The sequence below is a fragment of the Vipera berus genome (genome assembly GCF_964194415.1).
Source record: "Vipera berus genome assembly, chromosome: 1".
Lineage (NCBI taxonomy): Eukaryota > Metazoa > Chordata > Lepidosauria > Squamata > Viperidae > Vipera > Vipera berus.
Genome location: NC_138202.1, coordinates 348,390,658 through 348,412,311, shown reverse-complemented (window position 1 = coordinate 348,412,311; position 21,654 = coordinate 348,390,658). Strand labels below are relative to the sequence as shown.

The window sequence follows — 21,654 nt, the reverse complement described above, 5'->3', positions numbered from 1 at the left end:
TTTCTTAGGAAGAAATTATTATTCCAGTCTCTAAAGGTCATCTTTTTCTGGTATGCAGACTTAGCACTTATAAAAAGATAACCTTCTCAGCATTAATATTTGCTTGAGAGTCCTGGTTTGATGCGATAATCAAGAATGTTGAATTTATAATCTTAACGTCTGGTTAGCTTGTTCTTTGATAAGTTTTTGCCATTTCTCCAAACCTTTTGTCATCATCAGCATTGTCATCATCAGCATTGTCATCATCAGCATTGTCATCAGCACTGTCATCTTCCTTAGTGTTATCATCATCATCACTATTTTCATACAGACATACATACAGACCCATTGTGCTATTCTTTTTTCAAAGTAAGCAAAATCATGCAAAGCAGAGAAGAGATTAAGAAGTCGTGAAGACAGACAATAAGAGAGAAGAAAGATAAATCTAACTAAAGCTAATTTATACCAACACCGTCACTGCTTCCCTCTATATCTTTCTCTTTTTGAAACAAATCTTTGTTTCTGAAGAATGTCAAAGACTGCAGATTCCTCCAAGTTGCTGTGATTTTGGCAACCACATGTTGGCTTGGAAGATAATCTCTAGATTAGACATCCTAGCTTTCAGGGAAAATTATAGTGTGCTTAGGGTAAAATGCATCCTTTAATTACAGGTGTTTAAAGTAGTCTACATCTTCTCTATCTAACAGAGGCACTGAAGTGTTATGTGAAAATTTTCATTGACTGAAGCCATGATAGGCAGCTGAAGTCAATGTTCACGGAAGCTTTTGCTGTTGATATTTTTAAATTGTTGTTAAGGAAGAGGACTGATGTGAAACCAAACTATTGTGCTCCCATAAATTAAATTTTCATTCTTTCTATTGCCAGTGTTCAGAAATGAATGCCAGTGAATGAATCTGCAACCCCAAACAGCACCATCTGTTTAAATGTTTATGAAAATCTCATATTTCAGAAGTGCAAAAAAAAATCTGAAAAGGGGAAAAAATCTCTGACATCTTTGCAGGGCTAAAATGTGAACAGCAAAGATTGGTCCAACTTATACAAAGATGAATGCACTGGAAAGAAACAAACACTTGATGGAATGAAGACAGTTTTTGAAATTGCTTATAAAGAGAAAAGTTGGTTCAGATTTGGGGCTGGAATATTTCAGCATTTAGCTGAAAGTTCCAGTTATAATTTTCTATTTCCTGATCACAATATATCTTTAATGGGTTTTTGAGATATTGTGTCATTTTTCAGACAGTAAAGTAAAATATGAATCACTTTAAAAAGCTAAATAGGTTTTCTCAACTTTTATACTGTCCACTTTGAGAAGAAATATCTTTCAGGGTGGTGAATGTTTGTGAATATTTGGAATTATAACTTCTGTTGTCTGCGAGGTTTGATTGAGGATCTTTCTTTCTTTCTTTCTTTCTTTCTTTCTTTCTTTCTTTCTTTCTTTCTTTCTTTCTTTCTTTCTTCCTTCCTTCCTTCCTTCCTTCCTTCCTTCCTTCCTTCCTTCCTTCCTTCCTTCCTTCCTTCCTTCCTTCCTTTCTCTCTCTCTCTCTCTCTCTCTCTCTCTCTCTCTCTCTCTCTCTCTCTCTCTCTCTCTCTCTCTCTCTCTCTCTCTCCATTTTTAATGAGTTAAACCTACACTCTATTAGCAATTTAGAAAACACAGAGTGCTTATCTTCCAAGATGACAATTGTCAAGGCAAAGAGCAAAGATAAAAGCAAAACACACAATTTTTTTAAAAAAATTAAAAAATCAATAAAGCACACCAGAAAAACCAGAAAAAAAAGCCGAAATCAGTAAAGAACAAATAAGCCAGAGAAGAAAGAAATACATTTTGAAAGCCTGTTAAAAAGTCCAGATCCCATTTCTAACAAGGATGAATAAACAATTGGCTTCTCTAATGACAATGGATCTTCACCAGTAAAACTCTCCCCACTTAGCCATCAATATGATTATTAAATTATTATCTCTGGTGTTTTTTTTTAAAAAGAGAAATGTCACAACACATGTCAACACTTAGCCTGATTTAGCCAATCTCAAAACAACTGAATAAGGTTAGACCTGGTTAGCACTTGCAGGGAGAACATTAGGAAGCCAAGATCTGTGGACTAGATGGTAAAGTAAAAAAAAAAATTCTGGAAAATGGAAAAATGACAATATTCTAAGGTAAAGGTAAAGGTTCCCCTGCGCATGAGTGCTAGTTGTTTCTGACTCTAGGGGCCGGTGCTCATCTCCATTTCAAAGCCGAAGAGCCAGCACTTGTCCGAGGACGTCTCCGTGGTCATGTGGCCGGCATGACTAGACGCCAAAGGCGCACGGAGCACTGTTACCTTCCCACTGTAGTGGTCCCTATTTTTCTACTTGCATTTTTACGTGCTTTTGAACTGCTAGGTTGGCAGAAGCTGGGACGAGTAACAGGCGCTCACTCTGCTACTTGGGATTCGACCCGCCAAACTGCCGACCTTCTGATCAACAAGCTCAGTGTCCTAACCCACTGAGCCACCGCGTCCCTGACAATATTCTAGCCTACTGTAATTAAGAAAATAATATGTATTGAAGTCAGTACTAAAATGACTTTGGCTGGTCTTGGAAAGGGAAGCACTGTTGGACCTGATCAGTATTAAAATGAGAGACCAGCAAGTAATGCATTGGGAAATTAAGAAAAAATAATTAAAAAGGCAATTGCAAAGCACTTCCTTATTGTTTCCAAGAAAATAACAGGGACGTGTTCATGAAAATCTCAGGAGTTGGAATTCAGCTTAAATTTTCTTTAGTTACATTCAGAAAAAAAATACTCATACTCATAGGGGTATGGATGGGTTTCATCTTGTAGCCAAGAACTGCACTTTTATGTATTTGTTTGCTGTAAGTTTTTTATTTTTCAAAATGTTGTTATCGGAATGAGGGTTGGGAAAAATAGCAATTTAAAGCCTGTCTGGGGAGCCTTGAGGCGTATTTAAAATAAGACACTGTTATGAAGCCTTTCAGAGACTTAACATAATCATTTTAGCATCCTTGGGAGGCTGAGAGTAAACAATTTCAGCCACCCAAATTCACTGGTATGAACTAGCTTGGGCTCCAGCATCTATATGAATGGGCGTGGGTCACATATGGCCAGTGGGGTCACATTGCTCATCCCTGTCAAAAATGGAACTTTCCAATTAAACTGGGAGCAAACTGGCACTCAAGTGGGTTCTGCCAGCTGCAAGAAACCAGGACTGAGATCAAAAAGTATTGCAAGTTAATTCCATGCAACCTGTACACAAGAATGGGCGCCAGATAAGAATCAATAGATTTCAAGGGGGTGGGACCTAGGTCCCTTATGAGGGTATAGATTCCAAACAGATGATGTGTTTGACCCTACCCTTCGGCTCCCCCTGGTCATCTCCTACAGGTTCATTAAAATGTTCATATGGAAATTATGTAGTCCAAATAAAAAAGGCAAATCTGAAATTAACCTGAAGTTTATTTCCCACCCTATCACAGTTCCTAGAATTTGGTCCATATGAAGTCCCTGGCATTGTTGTGATCTTATTTGCGAGCTTCCAAAGTTACTTCAGTACCATAATAACCAAGTTTGGAAAGTTCCATCTCTGTTCCTCCTCATTTTTCCTCTTTTCCCTTACTATTACGAATGTAAACATAGAAGAGAAAGAAAAAGAAAAATCAGCCTAGTTTCTCTTAGTATGAGCTAAGGCTTGGGACATATATTTTTTTCTGTCTGGATGAAAGATCACACTTTCTTTGCAGTATTTGACATGTTGAAAGCAAGCAGATTAGCATCTTGTGATGAAGGGAAGGTCAAAGTCTCCTCCCTCTCATAAAAAAGGGGAAAAAAGCAGAGATCTAGAGTAGAAGTAACTCAAGAGAGGGGAAATTAGATTTCTCCAGCCTCTTTGTATGTTAGGATCGGCTGTGTGGTTTATGTAGTGCGTGTGTTTGTATGAATAGGATGTCTACAAAAGGCTGAAAGTTCCTCTGATATAAGCACAATCCCCCACAGATTCACATCAAGGACATTAGGAGAAAAGGCAGATGATGGAGACCTATGTATATTGATTCACCTCCAATGGCAGGTTCCATGCAATGTATACATGGGACTTGTAATCATCCATCCACACCTCAGCCACCCGCAGTGCGTTCCTCTTGGTGTAAAAGCCAATGTTATTGTTGTACGGCTTTTTCTTGCGCTCAATGTGGGCCACTCGAGAGCAAGGGAGAACCTCCATGCTGCCACCACACAGCCATACCTAGAAAGATTGAGACAAGGGAGAAAAGACAACAACAGGAAGTCAGTAACCTGGAAACACCCCATATTCACACACATGCTAACCACTATGACTATCCTCCAAGGTGGTACCTTTCAGATCCATTTTATTTCCCTAGGATATCTGGAAGCTTTGCATTACTCAATGTAAATGAGGTGTACCCAGCAAGCCACGATGGCACAAAAAGGACAAATATGTATGGTGACTTCCTGCCTAAGCTCTGTTCCTTTGTACTTGCATTGCTTTTTTCCCCAACCATTTTCAATAATTTTATTAAGGATGATATTAAACAATGGTATAGGGTTTTCTGCCTGAGCAGAGAGTTGGATTAGAAGACCTCCAAGGTCCCTTTCAACATCATCATCATCATCATCATCATCATCATCATCATCATCATCATCATATCATCATCATCGTTGTTGTTGTTGTTGTTATTTTTTTGTTATTTGAAGCCAATACAACAATGTAGTAGAGAAATATAAGAACCAGTAGCTAATTTTTTGTTGCCCAGGCCCAGAATGGACTTCCGGAAGTGGCATCCACACAGAGAACCGGTTGTTCACATATTTGCATCCCACCACTGGACAGCTGGGAAACTTACGGTAGCACCTGAGGAATTAGGACAATATTATACCATCAACCATTTGAGTCCCAACCCAAACAAGACGTAAGTGGGTGCTTTCCAACTTCGAAATCGAGGTGCAAGGGAAAAGTTGGAAGTTATGTGGCAAGGGAACCAATTACAGCACTGTCCAACACTGAAGTACCACAGTGTGTACCACTCAACAAGACACTCTCTTTTAAACAGCATTGTCTCAACACTAAATCCAAAGTCAGCTTAAGAAACGGTATCATCCGGGAAATGATAGACTACATATATGAACTCAGCCATCCATGTTGCGCACATCAGTTTTGGCCCTGTCTCTGTAGAAGAGCATGCTGTTGGTCTGCAAATAATAATAATAATAATAATAATAATAATAATAATAATAATAATAATAATAATAATAATAATAATAATAATAATAATAATAATAATAATTCTCTACAGAGATTACAATTTTAGGAGAGGGGCTCTTTCGGCCTTTCCTTCAATCCTGCTCCAGTGTGGGGTGCTTCTGCACATGCAAAACAAGTTGTCATTGCCCTCAATGAAGCAGTACATTTAGTGACAGGATGCCTCTAACCTACACCAACTGAGAACTTGCAACCTCTCGTGGGCATTGCCCCACCTAAGAGAAGGAGAAAAGTAGCAGCCGACACCTAGAGAACTAAGCAAGAAAATGATCCTTGCCATCCTCTGAATGGACATACAGTATGCCATGTGCCCCAGATCCAGGAAAAAGCTTTATGGCAAGAACAAACATTCTTCAGGGTATGCAAGAGCAAAACAGAATTAAAAGATGGAGGAAGGAGACCGCTGAGCAAGGAATAACATTAAAGGAGGACATGGCTGAAGGATCTGGCCTCCCTTATAATACCCTCCCTGAATAGTCTGAGGATTGGAGTGCCTACGTGTAAGACTAATATGCTCAATTGGAGGCTGTTAGTGGATAACAATTCCAATTCCAATTCCAAAGAAAGGCAGTGCCAAAGAATGTTCAAACTATCGCACCATTGCACTCATTTCTCATGCTAGTAAAGTCATGCTTAAAATCCTACAAGCTAGACTTCAGCAGTATGTGGATCGAGAACTACCAGAAGTACAGGCAGGATTTCGAAGAGGCAGAGGAACTAGAGATAAAATTGCTAACTTACGCTGGATCATGGAGAAAGCTAGGGAGTTCCAGAAAAACATCTACTTCTGCTTCATTGACTATGCTAAAGCCTTTGATTGTGTGGATCATAACATACTGTGGCAAGTTCTTAAAGAGATGGGAGTACCAGACCATCTTATTTGTCTCTTGAGAAACCTATATGCGGGTCAAGAAGCAACAGTGAGAACTGGACACGGAACCACTGATTGGTTCAAAATTGGGAAAGGAGTCCGGCAAGGCTGTATACTGTTGCCCTGCCTATTTAACTTATATGCAAAGCACATCATGAGAAAGGCAGGGCTAGATGAATCAAAAGTTGGAATTAAGATTGCCGGAAGAAATATCAACAACCTAAGATACGCAGATGATACCACTCTAATGGCAGAAAGTGAAGAAGAACTAAAGAGCCTCTTGTTGCGGGTGAAGAAGGAGAGTGCAAAACTTGGGTTGAAACTTAACATTAAGAAAACCAAGATCATGGCATCTGGCCCTCTCAATTCCTGGCAAATAGATGGGGAAGAAATGGAAGTAGTGACAGATTTTATTTTCCTGGGCTCCAAGATCACTGCAGATGGGGACTGTAGCCAAGAAATTAAAAGACGTTTGCTCCTGGGGAGGAAAGCCATGGCAAATCTAGACAGCACACTAAAAAGCAGAGACATCACCCTGTCAACAAAAGTGCGTATAGTCAAGGCTATGGTCTTCCCAGTTGCAATGTATGGCAGTGAAAGTTGGACCATAAGAAAGGCTGAGCGCCAAAAAATTGAGGCCTTTGAACTATGGTGCTGGAGAAGACTCCTGCGAGTCCCTTGGACTGCAAGGCGATCAAACCGGTCAGTCCTAGAGGAGATCAATCCTGACTGCTCTTTAGAAGGCCAGATCCTGAAGCTAAAACTCAAATACTTTGGCCACCTAATGAGAAGGAAGGACTCACTGGAGAAGAGCCTAATGCTGGGAAAGATCGAGGGCAATAGAAGAAGGGGATGACAGAGAATGAGGTGGCTGGATGGAGTCACTGAAGCGGTAGGCGTGAGCTTAAATGGTCTCCAGAAGATGGTAGAGGACAGGAAGGCCTGGAGGAATGTTGTCCATAGGGTCGCGATGGGTCGGACACGACTTCGCAGCTAACAACAACAACAGTGGATAACAATACACTGTGTGAATCCGGAGAGACTGAGAGCCCAGCCCATTTCTGGTACATCACTTACTATCAGAAACATTGCACTCACTTATTTTTGGACAAAGCCAAAGCCAAGAAGGTGGCTTCATTTTGGCAATCTAAAGTTTGATCTGGACATATAAGAAGAAGAACTAGAAACTAGGAGAGGGGTAGGCAACCTCGGCTCTTTTATGACTCGTGGACTTCAACTCCCAGAATTCCTGAGTCAGCATAACTAACTCAGGAATTCTGGGAGTTGAAGTCCACGAATCATAAAAGAGCCAAGGTTGCCTACCCCTGAGAAAACCTGCTGGATGACTCTGGGCCAATTTCTCTCTCTCTCTCTCTCTCTCTCTCTCTCTCTCTCTCTCTCTCTCTCTCTCTCTCTCTCTCTCTCTCTCTCTCTCTCTCTCTCTCTCTCTCTCTCTCTCTCTCTCTCTCTCTCTCTCTCTCTCTCTCTGCCCAGCTCACTTCACTAGGTTGTTATTGTGGGGGAAATAGGAGGAGGAAAGAGTATTAGGTATGTTTGCCACTTTGAAATAGTTATGAAAATAATAAGGGTAAAATTAAAAATAAAATCTAAGAAAAAATAGAAAAAAGAAATTTCTCCCTCACCCCAGCAAGTATTATACACATCATAAATTATCACATCTCTTAAAATACAATCAAACATTTCTGCATTCCGTAGCTCAGCCAATTTTCTATAAGCCCATCTCTAAATCTTCATGTCTTCTTATTTATCAGCAAAAGCCCAGTAAAGGTTATCAAAAATAACACCTTAAGTATTTATATCTCCATTCCCACTAAAATAAATCCCCCCTAACCCCCCTCTTTAAATAATCACAGCCCAATTCATTATCCATTCCCAATCAAAATAAACCATTAAATATCACCAGAAATAGCAACCCATTATTTATCTGAAAAAACAACATAAGTATTACAAATTATATCCAATACCCCAAGTAAACATTACTATAAATAACGATCATTATCCAATCTCAGTAAAAAAGACATCACCAGAAATAACAGCCCATTATTTTAGCCATGATCAAATAAATCAGTGTAGTATTTGTCCTCTTTTTCCCAGTGATCTTTAAGTCCCACAAAAGAAGTTCTAACATCTGCTTCTCATAGTTTCTTTATCTCTTCTTTATCTCTTTCTTATCATCTTTGTCAAAGTCCTTCTGTAGTCCCAATATATTAACTCCAGCAAATCCCTTCTGTGCTTTTAAATAACCAGCAAATTACATTTGTAGATCCATTATTCCCATCTCTTTCTTGTGGGTTATAATTCTTAAATCCTCCTTAAAATCACTTCAGTTTTATTCAACAAGGCTTCTTCCTTTTCAATAGCACATTTTAGTTTCATTATAGAGTTAAATAACTTGAAAACCTCTTATACCTAAATAGCAAACAATTCTTTTAGGGATGCCATCTGGTGCCCTCAAGTATTGAACCTTCAAAGTCATCTTTTTAGTTTAAATATGAACAAAACAAATTTTCCCACAAGAAACCATCCTTTTAATTAACATCAAAGGCCTTCATTAATTCAAATCCAACTAACCCTTAGTCTTTTTAAAACTTTCTAAAATCAATACTATTCTTGCTGAATATTTTTTAAAAAAATCCCTACTAACAGATTTAGTTACTTTCTTTCTAAATGGATTGAAGACCTCAACCAAATAATGCCAAACTTGTGATTATGAATGTTTCTCAATCTTTAACAAATAAGTACAGTATTATAAATAAAACCCAAAGGGATTAAAAAGATGAGGTATGGTCGAATCTTGAGTCCATAAAAAGGCTATGTTAACAACTCTGAGCACGATGAAATCTCACAACTCCCAGCTGATTGCAAGTGAACTCAAAAACATCAGTTTCTGCTGTCTGCTCACAAAAAGAAAGAAAGAAAGAAAGAAAGAAAGAAAGAAAGAAAGAAAGAAAGAAAGAAAGAAAGAAAGAAAGAAAGAAAGAAAGAAAGAAAGAAAGAAAGAAAGAAAGAAAGAAGTTGTCTTGTGTACATTTGGGAGATCTCAGGAGCTCTCCTTGGTCCTGAGAGAAATTTTAGCAGCCTGGATCCAGCATCCAGCTTCCTTTCGTCTGTAATGTCTCCTGTGATCACAATAGATCACTTTGCCATTCATCACCAAAAGGGATTCTCTTTTTCTACTTGCACTGAGACCTCTTATGCAAGTATATAAAGTGCCACGTTTTCATTGCAACACCAAGTACCTTGTTTAGTTACTTACCCAGAGGGGATGAAAAAAGAGAAGAAATCAATCTCAGTAGTACATGATCAGAATGCACAAAAGCTAACATGGCATTCCTGAGACCCAGTCAGACCTCCTGTTCAATGAGGGACTTACAAAGTAAGATGTACCCCTGCTTAAATTCTAGGGCTGTACAATTCTTCAGATTCATGAACAAATAGACAAGGGCATGAGTGCTCTAAGGTGTTGCCAACAGGTGTGTCAGGCCCCAGTCTCCAGTGAAATCTAACTGAGTCCAGTTACAAAGAATCTGCTCACACCTAGTAGACAAAATCTCACCAGATTATAGCTATAGGCTTCTCACTGTAGGAGATACCAGGTGAGCCTGACGGAAGGGTCAAATGAATCATTAGTCTCAAGTCCCTTTGTGCCCACAAGAGATCTAAGTCCAGGCACTTTGAATTCCATTGACTGTTACCTACCTACAATTTGATTTGACTGTTAATAGTTCAGATTCTTGTGGAATGCATAGGTTTGCACTAAACCTTTACATTTATTTGAACTGCCTGGACGTCTGATTTTCCCATGCTTGACATTCATCTAACAGATATATCCTGGGAAATTCTAGAGTTTGGCTACCCTGGATAATTTTTCCTCCCTTCCCCATCCAGTTCAGGACTGTGCCACCTCTTCCCTGGGAATATGCAGTGCCATTGCTGACATTTCCCTTATCACCTTCTTCAGCCATATATTCCATCACAGGTTTTATGCTCTAAATTGCCCTTTTGGAAATCAAATCAGGCACCATGTGGCTCTATTAACCCTCATCCAAAAGAAAATGCATTGTCCCACTGCTGAACAGCTGCTGTCATTATAGAACTTTGCTTGATGTTACCCCAAATCTGTTCCCCTGTGGTGCCCATCCTTTAATTCTGAACAAATGAACAATAGAAAATAAATCTGCCCTTTCTTTGAGCTGACAGCCCTTCAGATGTTTTAAGACAGCTCTCATAGCATCCCTTAATCTCATCTTCTCAAGCATAGAAAAACAGCCACAAATTTCCACCATTCTTTCTTTGATTGATCTCAAATCCTTTAGCCTCCTAGATGCTTATCTCTGAACCTTCAGAAGTAATCACTGAACGTCACACCTTCAAGTAGCTTTGATCCCTTTACTGATTAGCCCAATAGACGTGACAAGCTGCTCCACTATAGCTGGGCCAATATTCATTTCAGAACTTCTGTTAGAAAGTGATTCAGTCCATGTAATAATCTTGGCCAAATCAAAGTTCTAGACTGAGTTGAAAAATTAAATTGAATCAGACAACTCCAGATTGAATTGAAAAACTACATACCCCAGTCAGAACAGAACTCTTGGAACTGACTCGTAAATCTGAACTGGATTGTCTGAATCAAAAGCAAAATTCCAACTGGACTGATGTGACTTTTCAAACTGAAGCACCAATGGAATTGTGGATCATTTACACCAGGGGTCCTCAACCTTGGCAACTTTAAGACTTGTTGACTTTAACTCCCAGAATTCTTCAGCCAGACCCCTGATTTACACCTCTCCAATCTCTACACCTCTAGACACATCTCTAGACACAACAGGGGAAAATCATCATTTTTCCTCACCTAGAATATCCCAAGACACAACAACACCATTATTTTTGTCCATGTAAGTGTGATTTGCAGCATTATGAAAGGTTTGCTTGTAACAACGTGGAAATAAAACTGTGTTCTGTGATATGGTCAGAATGGAGGGGGTTTGAGCAAAATATTCTGAAGAGGATCCATGTATACACATGTGCATATGTAGGTGGTCCTCGACTTACCACAGTTCATTTAGTGACCATTCAAAGTTACGACGGCACTGGAAAAAGTGACATGACTGCTTTTCACACTTATGACCATTGTAGCATCTCCATGCTCACATGATCAAAATTCAGATGTTTGACAATTGGTTCATACTTATAACAGTTGTAATGTCCCAGGGTAACGTCATCATCTTTTGAGCCCTTCTGACAGGCAAAGTCAATGGGGAAGCCAGATCCCTAACTTACTAACTTAACACCTGCAATGATTAACTCAACAACTGTGGCAAGAAAAGTCATAAAATGGGGTAACATAACTTAGTAACAGAAATTTTGGGCTCAATTGTGGTCATAAGTTGAGGACTATCTGTATATGGTTATGGAATATAGTAAGGAGGTGGATTTGCAGGAGGGAGGGGCTACATTCCAGAGAAATAAGAGGCAACTAAGCCTAGATATTATGTGTGAGAGAAAGTGGGCAAAGACAGCCGGTGTGAAACAATAAAGAACTTAGCTTGGAAGAATCTTAATTAATTTGGGGCCTAACACTTACACAAAAACACACACTGGCTATTTCACCCCTCCAATTTATCTCCCCTACCAATTTTCTCTTCCCTAACGTTCATTTCTCTCCACACTCTCCCCCACTTCTTTCCGTCTCTCTTGCTACCAGGTATGGACATAGGGCTCTTATAGTGTTGTCTCTCCTATTGAAGTTTTTTAAAGAGTTGAACTGCAATAATAGAGCAAAGCTGTACAACTGCCTTGCAACTTCCTATCTTAGAAGAAGCTCCAGGAGAAAGTAGAAGGGGCTGACAAGAAAGCTTCTGAACTTAGTTTTCTTACAGATGTGCGGTGTTGCATTTGGAAGCTGTGTATCTTGAGGTGGGGGAAGGATTTTCAGGATTACACACTGCATCCAAGCCCGTGTTTTATCCCATTCCTTCCTAAGAAATAATGTCATTCCTTTATCTACAAAGCAGAAATAAAGAACTCACCTTTGGATCCCAAAGGACTTGGCCTCAAGGTGTGTTGAGGGAAGATAAGACCAAGCAAGAACAAATACAGCCAAGCTGACTTTGACAATTACATGGCCTCAGATATGCATGAAATCAAATGCAGAAGTGACTGGACAGATAACATGAATGTTATAAAGGGGAGGAGAAGGAGGAGGAACTGAGGGTTCAATAAAGTTCAACTGTTCACATCAGACCTATACATGTGATGGTGTACAGCACGGGTGTTAAACTTGCCACGTCACGAGACGTGTCATGACGTACTGTGACTTTTTTTGCATTGCTGGAGCTGGAGTGGGCGCAGCCTCCGCATGATGCAACCGGCCCGCGGGCTGGCAGTTTGACACCCATGGTGTACAGGTACTCCTTGACTTATGAACATAATGGAGCTTGCCCACTTCAGTCATAAATTGTGATGGTCCTAAATCAGGATTTTACTATTTTTTTTGTGGCAGATGTTAAGTGATTCATGAATAAGATAATCTTTACTGTCATTTTTTTTTACTGTGGGCACACTGGCATACATTAAAAATGAAATTATGTTGCCTGCTCTCAAAAGTGTACAAATACATAACACACATATAATCATACTATATACAACATATGTATATGCCTATACCAGGGGTCGGCAACCTGAAAAAGGAAAAGAGCCACTGGGAACCGGTTCCATCACAGAATAAAAAAAGTGGGAGCCGCATGCGTGCGTCCATGCATGCACATGCGCAAAAAACGTTTTGCGCATGCGCAAAAGCTTTTTTCTTGCGCATGCGTGGACGCGCGCGGTTGCCATTTTTTTTAAAGTGAGATGGAACCGGTTCCCGGTTGCCCGCTTTCGGCAGCTTTGCAGACGGGCCGCGGCAGCTTTCTCAAAGAGCGGCGCCACTGCCCGTTCGCGCGGAGGTACGCGCGCACCTCTCCAAAGGTTTGGGGGGTGCACGCGCACCTCCGGCCGTTCAGAGAGGTGTGCGCGCACCTCTCGGAATGGGCAGTGGCGCCGCCCTTTGAGAAAGCTGCCGCGGCCCGTCTGCAAAGCTGCCAAAAGTGGCAGCTTTGCAGACGGGCCGCTGCAGCTTTCTCAAAGAGCGGTGCCGCTGCCCGTTCGCGCAGAGGTACGCACGCACCTCTGCCCATTTGGGGAGGTGCGCGCGCACCACTGCCCGTCCGAAGAGGTGCGCACGCACCAGGCGGCTGGGAGCCGCAAGAGACGGCTCAAAGAGCCGCATGCGGCTCCGGAGCCGCGGGTTGCCGACCCGTGGCCTATACCCTTACATACACATACATATAAATATTAATCACTGCCTATCTTAAATATATAGCGGAAAGAGGAAGCTTGAGAGTTCACAAGGTTATCACTGTATGGAACAAAACTGTAACTGAATCTGGATGTTCTGCTTCGGATATCATGAAGCCTCCACCCAGAAGGTAACAAGGAAAACAGGACATGAAGAGGATGTGTAGCGTCCCAGATAATCCTATGGACACTGCTCAAGCAACGCTTATATGTCCTGTATAGAAGGGAGGGAACTGGCAATAATCTTTTCTGCCATCCTCACCACTCTCTGCCCCACCTTCCTGTCTGAAGCAGTGATGCTTCCAATGGCTGTTAAACGAATCTTCAGTCATTAAGCAAACTCGTTGTTTGCTGTGGAGTGTTTTTGCTGAAAACCAGAAATACTGTAAATGCCAGTTTTCAAGATGGACAGTATTTAATATTTATTTGTTATGTATATGTAGGGGTGTGGGTTTATACATATATGTATACAGTATGGTTTAGGTGTGTGTCATGTATGTGTTCCACTTTGAGAGCGGGCAACTAAATTTCATTTTTGATGTGTGCCGTTGTGCCCACAGTAAAAAAAAATGACAATAAATGTTATCTTATCTTATCTTATCTTATCTTATCTTATCTTATCTTATCTTATCTTATCTTATCTTATCTTATCTTATCTTATCTTCATAAATAAAAATAATCAAAAAGAATTTTTTTGAGACTTTCTACCCCAATCCAGCTGTAGGAGCAAAGTAAGTCTACATACAAATCTCCAAGAAAGTAAGATTTTGAGAAAGATGATATTAAATATGTATCTTCAAATATTAAAAATTCCACCCTGTCTACAATAACAGTGAATTGTATCTCCCATCTTTCTAGCCTATGGCCATTTATGTAGTGGCTAATGTGGTCGGGATAAAGCTGGGTATAGATTTAATTCATTAGGACAGGTTACTCTAACCACAATGTTCAAGGCTGACATGTACATTCTACTCTCCTTTTTATCACTAAGAATATTACAAAATGGTCTGTCCTTGGGAAAAAAGAGAGATCTATTTCCTACCCACCACCCTTCTGCACAAACACATTTTCTCCTAGAAAATCCTAAGAATAGGAACTAAGACCTTTGAAGGCTTTTGTTATTGTTGTTAATTAGTTAGCTAATTAATTTTATAGCACCCTAAATTGAAGAAATAGATAGAGCTGGGGAGGAATAAGCACAGAAATGAGAGACTATTTTTTGCAGCTCCTTAAATGAGAATTTCATCTTCTTCCACGCTCAAAAGGATAATTTCTTGTCATGAAGCACAAGCTCTAAATTCTCACCAAACCTTTCATCCAGGTGATGATTTGTCCCTTCTGTCAGCTACCACGAGGGCCTACAACCATTGGCCTAATTTGAAAAGTTTGTGTGTGTGTGTGTGTGTGTGTGTGTGTGTGTGTGTGTGCAAATAATCTATTGAGACCTCTTAGAAAAGCAAATTCTTCTGCCTGCCAGCATCACCAGACAGAAAAGCATCAGCATCAGAAGAGAAGATGGAAGTCAGTTTAAGAAATGGAAAGGACAGAGGAGGGGGGGGAATGCAGAATAGGGAGGGGGGGAAGAGTGTCAGAGATAATGGATAACCCCATCAGTGTGAGCAGGCAAATGGATATGTCAAAGATGGAGTGAATACTTAACAGACCTGCAGATGATATAAAATTGGGAGGAACAGCTCACACCACCCAAGACAGAAATAACATTGCAAATGACCCAGATAGAATACAGAAATGAGGAGGAAGAACAGAAGGACATTTTTACAGAAGGAGGTGCAAAGTTCTTCACTGACAGAAGAAAAGTGAAATGCACAGACATCAGATGGGTTAGTAAATGGGGTTTGAGAAAAAGGCCGCGGACTAGTAACTGATGATGTAATTGCAAATGAAGCAACTGTACTTTTTGGCTGGATCGACAGAAGTCTAGTTTTCAGCTCCCAGGAAGCAATATAGGTAATCCTCGAATTACGACCACAATTGAAACCAATGCAAGACAGTTGTCGAGCGACTATTGCCCCATTTTATGACCCTTCTTGCCGCAGTTGTTCAGTCAATCACTGCAGTTGTTAATAACATGGTTGTAAAGTAAATCTGGCTTCCCCATTGACTTTGCTTGTCAGCAGTGATCACATGACCTGGGAAACAACAATCATCATAAGTTGTCAAGCATTCGAATTTTGATCACGTGACTATGGGGGAAATGCTGCAACAATCCTAAGTGTGCAAAACAATCATAAGTCACTTTTTCAGTGCCGTTGTAACTTCAAATGGTCACTAGATGAAAGGTTGTAAGTCAAGGACTACCTGTTTGGTTCTGATCCTAGTTCTGGTCATGATATTTGAAAAAGGATGCAGAGAAACTGTAGCAGGTTGAGCAAAAGAACATGAGGATGGGCTCCAGCACAAATCCGAAAGCTCTGATCCCTGTGACTGACTCAGATTGGATCCTGTTCAAAGAGTGCTGTTATATGCCCTCCAGTCTGCTCAAGGTTAAACCTAACTGCTTGCCTCAATATCTTGATTCTCTTTCTGTCTTTCTCTAAAACTGTTCTTGTTTGTCTGAATCCTTCTTAATGCGCTGAAAATGAAATGTATACACCTCCCCCTTTCTGTGTTTTCCATTTTGCATTTCCCTTCTTCCAAATAACAGATGGAAGAAAATTAAAAGAGTAAAGTTATAGGCACGTCTTGAAATAATCCAGACTAGAAGCACACCCGGATATACTACCTGTAATTTAATTGTAAGGTTACATTAACTGAACCACAGAAGTCTGAAAGTACACCTCTCCCCTCTTGCCTCTATGATCCAAAAAACTTGAGACAGTCCATTCTAAGACATTTGCCAAACCCCCAGTCATTTTGCATATTTATCTGACCTTTTCTATCTACTGTGCAGCTCTTCTTCCTGTCCCCCAAGGTCATTTCCACATCCCATTACAGAAGGTGATAGAAAGAAAGAAGAGAAGGAGGCAAGCATAGCACTGAAATCCTATGCTGAGTAAACAGTTGCAACCCTGGAATTTTCTGTAGCTGATTAACACAGCAATCTAGAGATAGAACTAGACTTACAATGCTTCATTTGGTGACTGTTCGAACTTGCAACCGCACTGAAAAAAAGTGACTTATGAACATTTTTCACACTTACTGTATGACTGTTGCAACATCCCCGTGGTCATGTTATCACATTATAAAAACTAAATTTCTTGCCAACTGACTCACATTTATAACAGTTTGAGTGTCCCGGTGACATGTGATCCCCTTTTGCAACCTTCTCACCAAGCAAGTCAATAGGAAAATCAAATTCATTTAACAACCATGCTATTAACTTAACAACTGCAGTGATTCATTTAACAAACTGTGGCAAGAAAGGAAATGAATACAGAATGAGTTTGATCACAATTTTTTTTTTACTTCTCAGTCAAAATGGGCACACACAGAGAGACATGGCATACGTGATGTAATGGTAAAGACATTGGAGATGGGGCAAAGAGATGCTGCCTGGGGAATGGTCAGATAAGAGATAGCATAGTCCGCAGTTGGATAGCGGGTGGGGCAAGAGGCTCAGAAGACACCCTCCCTAATTTCTCAACCTATATAGGAGACTGTGGGAAAATTGTACTCAGGTAAGTTCTTTACCATTTTCAGATTTTAAGGAAGAACCAGCTGATCAGGAATTTGTATTGAACATGGTTACTGTAATGGTACATGAGAAAGACCTGACAGACAGGGCAAAGAGATACTGCCTAGAACTAAGGAGGTCTAGAACAACCTAGAACTCAGGAGAAATTCCCTGACAATTAGAACAATTAATCAGTGGAATGACTTGCCTCCAGAAGTTGTGGGTGCTCCAGACTTCCGGTTCCTGTTTCCAATGGAGCAGTCGGAAGATTCAGAATGCCAAACCCTTCGGCTGAAATTTCTTTTTATTGGGGACCCTAAGGGGCCAGAACCCACCCTGAAGGGGTGGAATGAAGGAAGGAAATCTCAGGGACTTAGGAGAGATGGCGGTCTCCCCGAACGGTCCAGGAGAAGCCTCCCAGAAACAAATAGAAGAAAAGGCTGGCTAACTCCATTTCCAGTCACAACTGAAAACAACGGAAGTCATAAGCTTTTAAACTAAGCAGATTTTAAACAGCATGCTTGAATCTGGGTAAGAAAATTGATTTTCTCTATCCTACCTATTTTCCTGAAGAAGAAAGTCCCAAAAATAAGAGATCTCCAAAAAAAAAAGAGGGGGATTCTACTCCTCCTTTTGGTTACCGGAAGCTGCAAAACTTACCCTTTAGAGAGAGAAAAAAAGACTAGAAAGACCTGAAAAATGAGCAAACGCTGACACCTACTGGTGGGTGAGGATTTCTTTTCTCTGACCCTCAAAGTACTTAAAAAAATGCAGCTGTGTAAACAAAGTGAGAGCAACAAATCCGAAGCAATGAATACTTTACAAAAGGAAACATGATAAGCGGCAATAATTTCAAAGGACAATGATTTTAAACCACAAAGAAATACAGAACAACCTTGAGAGTATGAATCAACTTATCTCCAACTTAATTTCACTCCAAGAAATTTCCCAGGAAAATACAGTAGAGATGACTGAATATAATTCTGAGGATAAAGACTTAAAGATGGAACCGTATAAAATAAAAAAAAAATGATTTAATTCAAATGGGAAATATTTCAACAAGTCCAAGCAACTTTGAAGATAAGGAAAAGAATGAGAAAAAATACTTTACAGGGAAACGAATGATGCAGCAAAACATACTGATTAAGAAAGGCAATGGCCAGAGAAAAAAGATTAAAATGGAAATCAAGAAAATAGATCAGGGGTCTTCAAACTCGGCCCTTTTATGACTCATGGACTTCAACTCCCAGAATTCCTCAGCCAGCATGCCTGGCTGAGAAATTCTGGCAGTTGAAGTCCATGAGTCATAAAAGGGCCGAGTTTGAAGACCTCTGAAATAGATGATGGGACTTATCAGAGAGAATACTTAAAAATACTTAAAAAAGAAACATTTGTTTGAATATGGCTAAAAATGGAAAAACTTTGGAATATATTAGTCTTAGAGGGATGATTTTATATATATATAATTAATACAATATGCTTTTTTTTCTTTTTTCTTTCTGTAAAAAAAAGTTGAAATGATTTAAACAAAGCAAAAGTTTTAGTTATTTAAATGTGACAATAAGAAAAGCATAAAATGTGTTTTGAATGAGAGTTAAAGGATTAGATGGTTAGATTTACTGAACGGAATGCTTAAAGTTTAAATAGATTAAATACATTCTCAGCTATGGTCAAAAAGAATAAGAAATTGAGGGAATAAATATATATTAAATTAGGAGGGATACATATCTTCAGTCATATGTTATTTTTTGTATCTCAGTGCTTTTGTCTTTTTGTCTTTTTTCTTTCTTCTTTTTTCCCCCTCTTTTTTGTCTCTCTCCTCTTTTCTTTTCTCTTTCTACTTTTTTACTTATTGATTAAGAAATATAAAAGTATGAAAGGTCTTATATGGAAAAAATAGAATTAAATCCACCAATGTAAATGTAGTTAATTGTTGAGAAAATTGTCACTAGTAAGAATATTTAGAATTTGGGGGGAGAAATAAGCTGAAATAAGCACGGTAACAGGATTTACGATAAGGCAACTACGATAAGGATTATTGGAAAAACTATATACTTAATTGTTGTTTATTAAAATAATGAGGATTGTTTTAATCTAATGTTTTGCAAAGAAAGATGCTTTGGGGAAAGGGGAAATCAACTGAAATTAACATATGGAATATAGATTATAGAAATCAATTTGTTAAAAATTGTCTTATAAAAGTTACCCAGACAACATACAGTACTGTTTACAAATTAATGAATGATTTATGTTATGTTAAAAAATACCAATATATATATATATATATATATATATATATATATATATATATATATATATATATATATATATATATATATATATATATATATATATAGAGAGAGAGAGAGAGAGAGAGAGAGAGAGAGAGAGAGAGAGATGACTGTGGGAAAATAAGATGGCACAATTTTTAAAAAAAGTGTAAAAACTTATATGTAGATTTTAAAAAAACCAAGTTTTATTAATTTTTCAGTTTTACATCCAAATATTTAAGAAGCAGCGTGATGATTGGGTACTCAATAGTCTAATAACAAGATCTTTTGTACATGTCTCAGGTTACATCATCAAAAATTTCCTATTTACCTTAATTACTATATCACATTCAAGTTAGTACATTTCTAATTATAATACAATCAGTTAAAACATTCATCAATTTATTTTTACTTATATATATCCATGTTCTTTTTAAAAAATTCTCCTACTTTCAAATACGGTGTTCAATTTGGCCTTTAAAGTCCATAATAATTAGATTTCAGGTAGCCGAAATTTCCCTTATTTCATTATTTATTTATTTTATTTTATTTATTTTATTACATTTGTATACCGCCCTTTCCCTGAGGACTCAGGGCGGTTTACAGGGAATTAAAAATCAAACATACAAAAGTTAAAAACCAAGTTAAAAATATTAAATTCACCCTGTACTCTTAAAAAACCCCAGTTAAAAATTTTCTCCTCAGCCTGGGCCCAGGAGCTCAAAGAGCCAGGTCTTCAGGCCCCGGCGGAATGATCGGAGGTCGGGGGCGGTCCTCAGCTCCACCGGCAGCTGGTTCCAGAGGGCAGGCGCTCCCACTGAGAAGGCCCTATCCCTGGGTGTCACCTGCCGGCAATCTCTTACCGGCGGAACCCTGAGCAGACCCTCCCTGTGGGAGCGCACTGGGCGAAGGGCGTTTGATGCCGGCAGCAGGTGTTCCCTCAGATAACCCGGACCCAGGCCATGTAGGGCTTTATAGGTGATAACCAGCACCTTGAATTTCACCCGGAGGGCAACCGGAAGCCAATGCAGCTCGCAGAGTAGAGGTGTTACATGGGAGTATCGGGAGACCCCCATTACAACTCGCGCGGCCGTATTCTGCACCAGTTGAAGCCTCCGAGTGGTCTTCAAGGGCAGCCCCATGTAGAGAGCGTTACAGTAGTCCAAACGGGAGGTCACAAGCGCATGAGTGACTGTGCGTAGGGCGTCTCGGTCCAGATAGGGACGCAACTGGAGCACCAGGCGAACCTGTGCAAAAGCCCCCCTGGTCACGGCTCCTATGTGATCTTCAAAATTGAGCCGTGAATCCAGGAGGACGCCCAAGTTGCGAGCCCTATCAACGGGGGGTAACACCTCACCCCCCATCGTTAGAGGTGGAATAACTTGGTTAACCCGAGATGCCGATATGCACAGCCACTCAGTCTTGGCGGGATTGAGACGAAGCCTGTTTCTCCCCATCCAGACCTGAACCGCCTCCAGGCACCGGGACATCACGGAGAGGGCATCACTGGGTTGGTTCGGGGTGGAAAGAAAGAGTTGGGTATCATCAGCGTACTGATGATACAATAATGATACATAAGAGCTGTCATATCTCTAATACACATATTGCTTACTTAAATACATTCTTGTTTTATTTCACAGATATATTCTATTTCTCATCCTAGTACCTCATCACTTACTAATAAAGTATCTTTTATTGTCTCAATTCATAATTCAAAACTATATTCCAATAGCTAATTTTCATTTTCCTTATAAATCTAAGTCCTAAATATTAAATCAATTAATATCTTTTAAAGTCTCCCCTTAGCCCATTAAGTGAAGTTTTGCGCTCTTTCATTATGAATCAAAAAAATCCCATTTTTGAGTCTAACTCTGGCTTTCTTTTTGTGCCAGGCCCTCAAGTGGATCTCCCTTCATTCCTACACATGTTATTTGAATCAAGGGAGACCAACCAGTTGTCAATTTTTCAAAGGAACTGGCCCCTTTGTAATCATTAAATTGTTGTCCTAATAGTTCAAAGCTCCATGATTGATTTAGTATATTTGTCATCAGTTCAGTCTGGTTTTCTTCTTCTTCCGGTTTCATCTGGCTTGGGTAAGAAGACATGTCCAATGTTGTGATTGTTGTTTGGTTGTCTAGATTCTCAATATGCTGTATTTGTTGATCTTTAGCACCCTCCATTTTAGTGTTGCTTTCTTCAGATTCTGTTGCTTTTAGAATTGTAGATTTTTTAATTGAAATCAAG

At 39.6% G+C, this 21,654-nt stretch overlaps 1 protein-coding gene across 1 annotated transcript in view; it reads right to left on the bottom strand.

Annotated features, from left to right (window-relative positions):
* The window catches only part of GALNT17 (polypeptide N-acetylgalactosaminyltransferase 17), a gene marked incomplete at its 5' end in the record, with an annotated part of 307,617 nt that overhangs the window by 30,118 nt on the left and 255,845 nt on the right, over window positions 1–21,654 (bottom strand). The window contains one exon of the mRNA XM_081333857.1: window positions 4,056–4,241. Coding sequence (XP_081189983.1) covers window positions 4,056–4,241 — 186 coding nt within the window. The remainder of the gene's footprint in view (window positions 1–4,055; window positions 4,242–21,654) is intronic.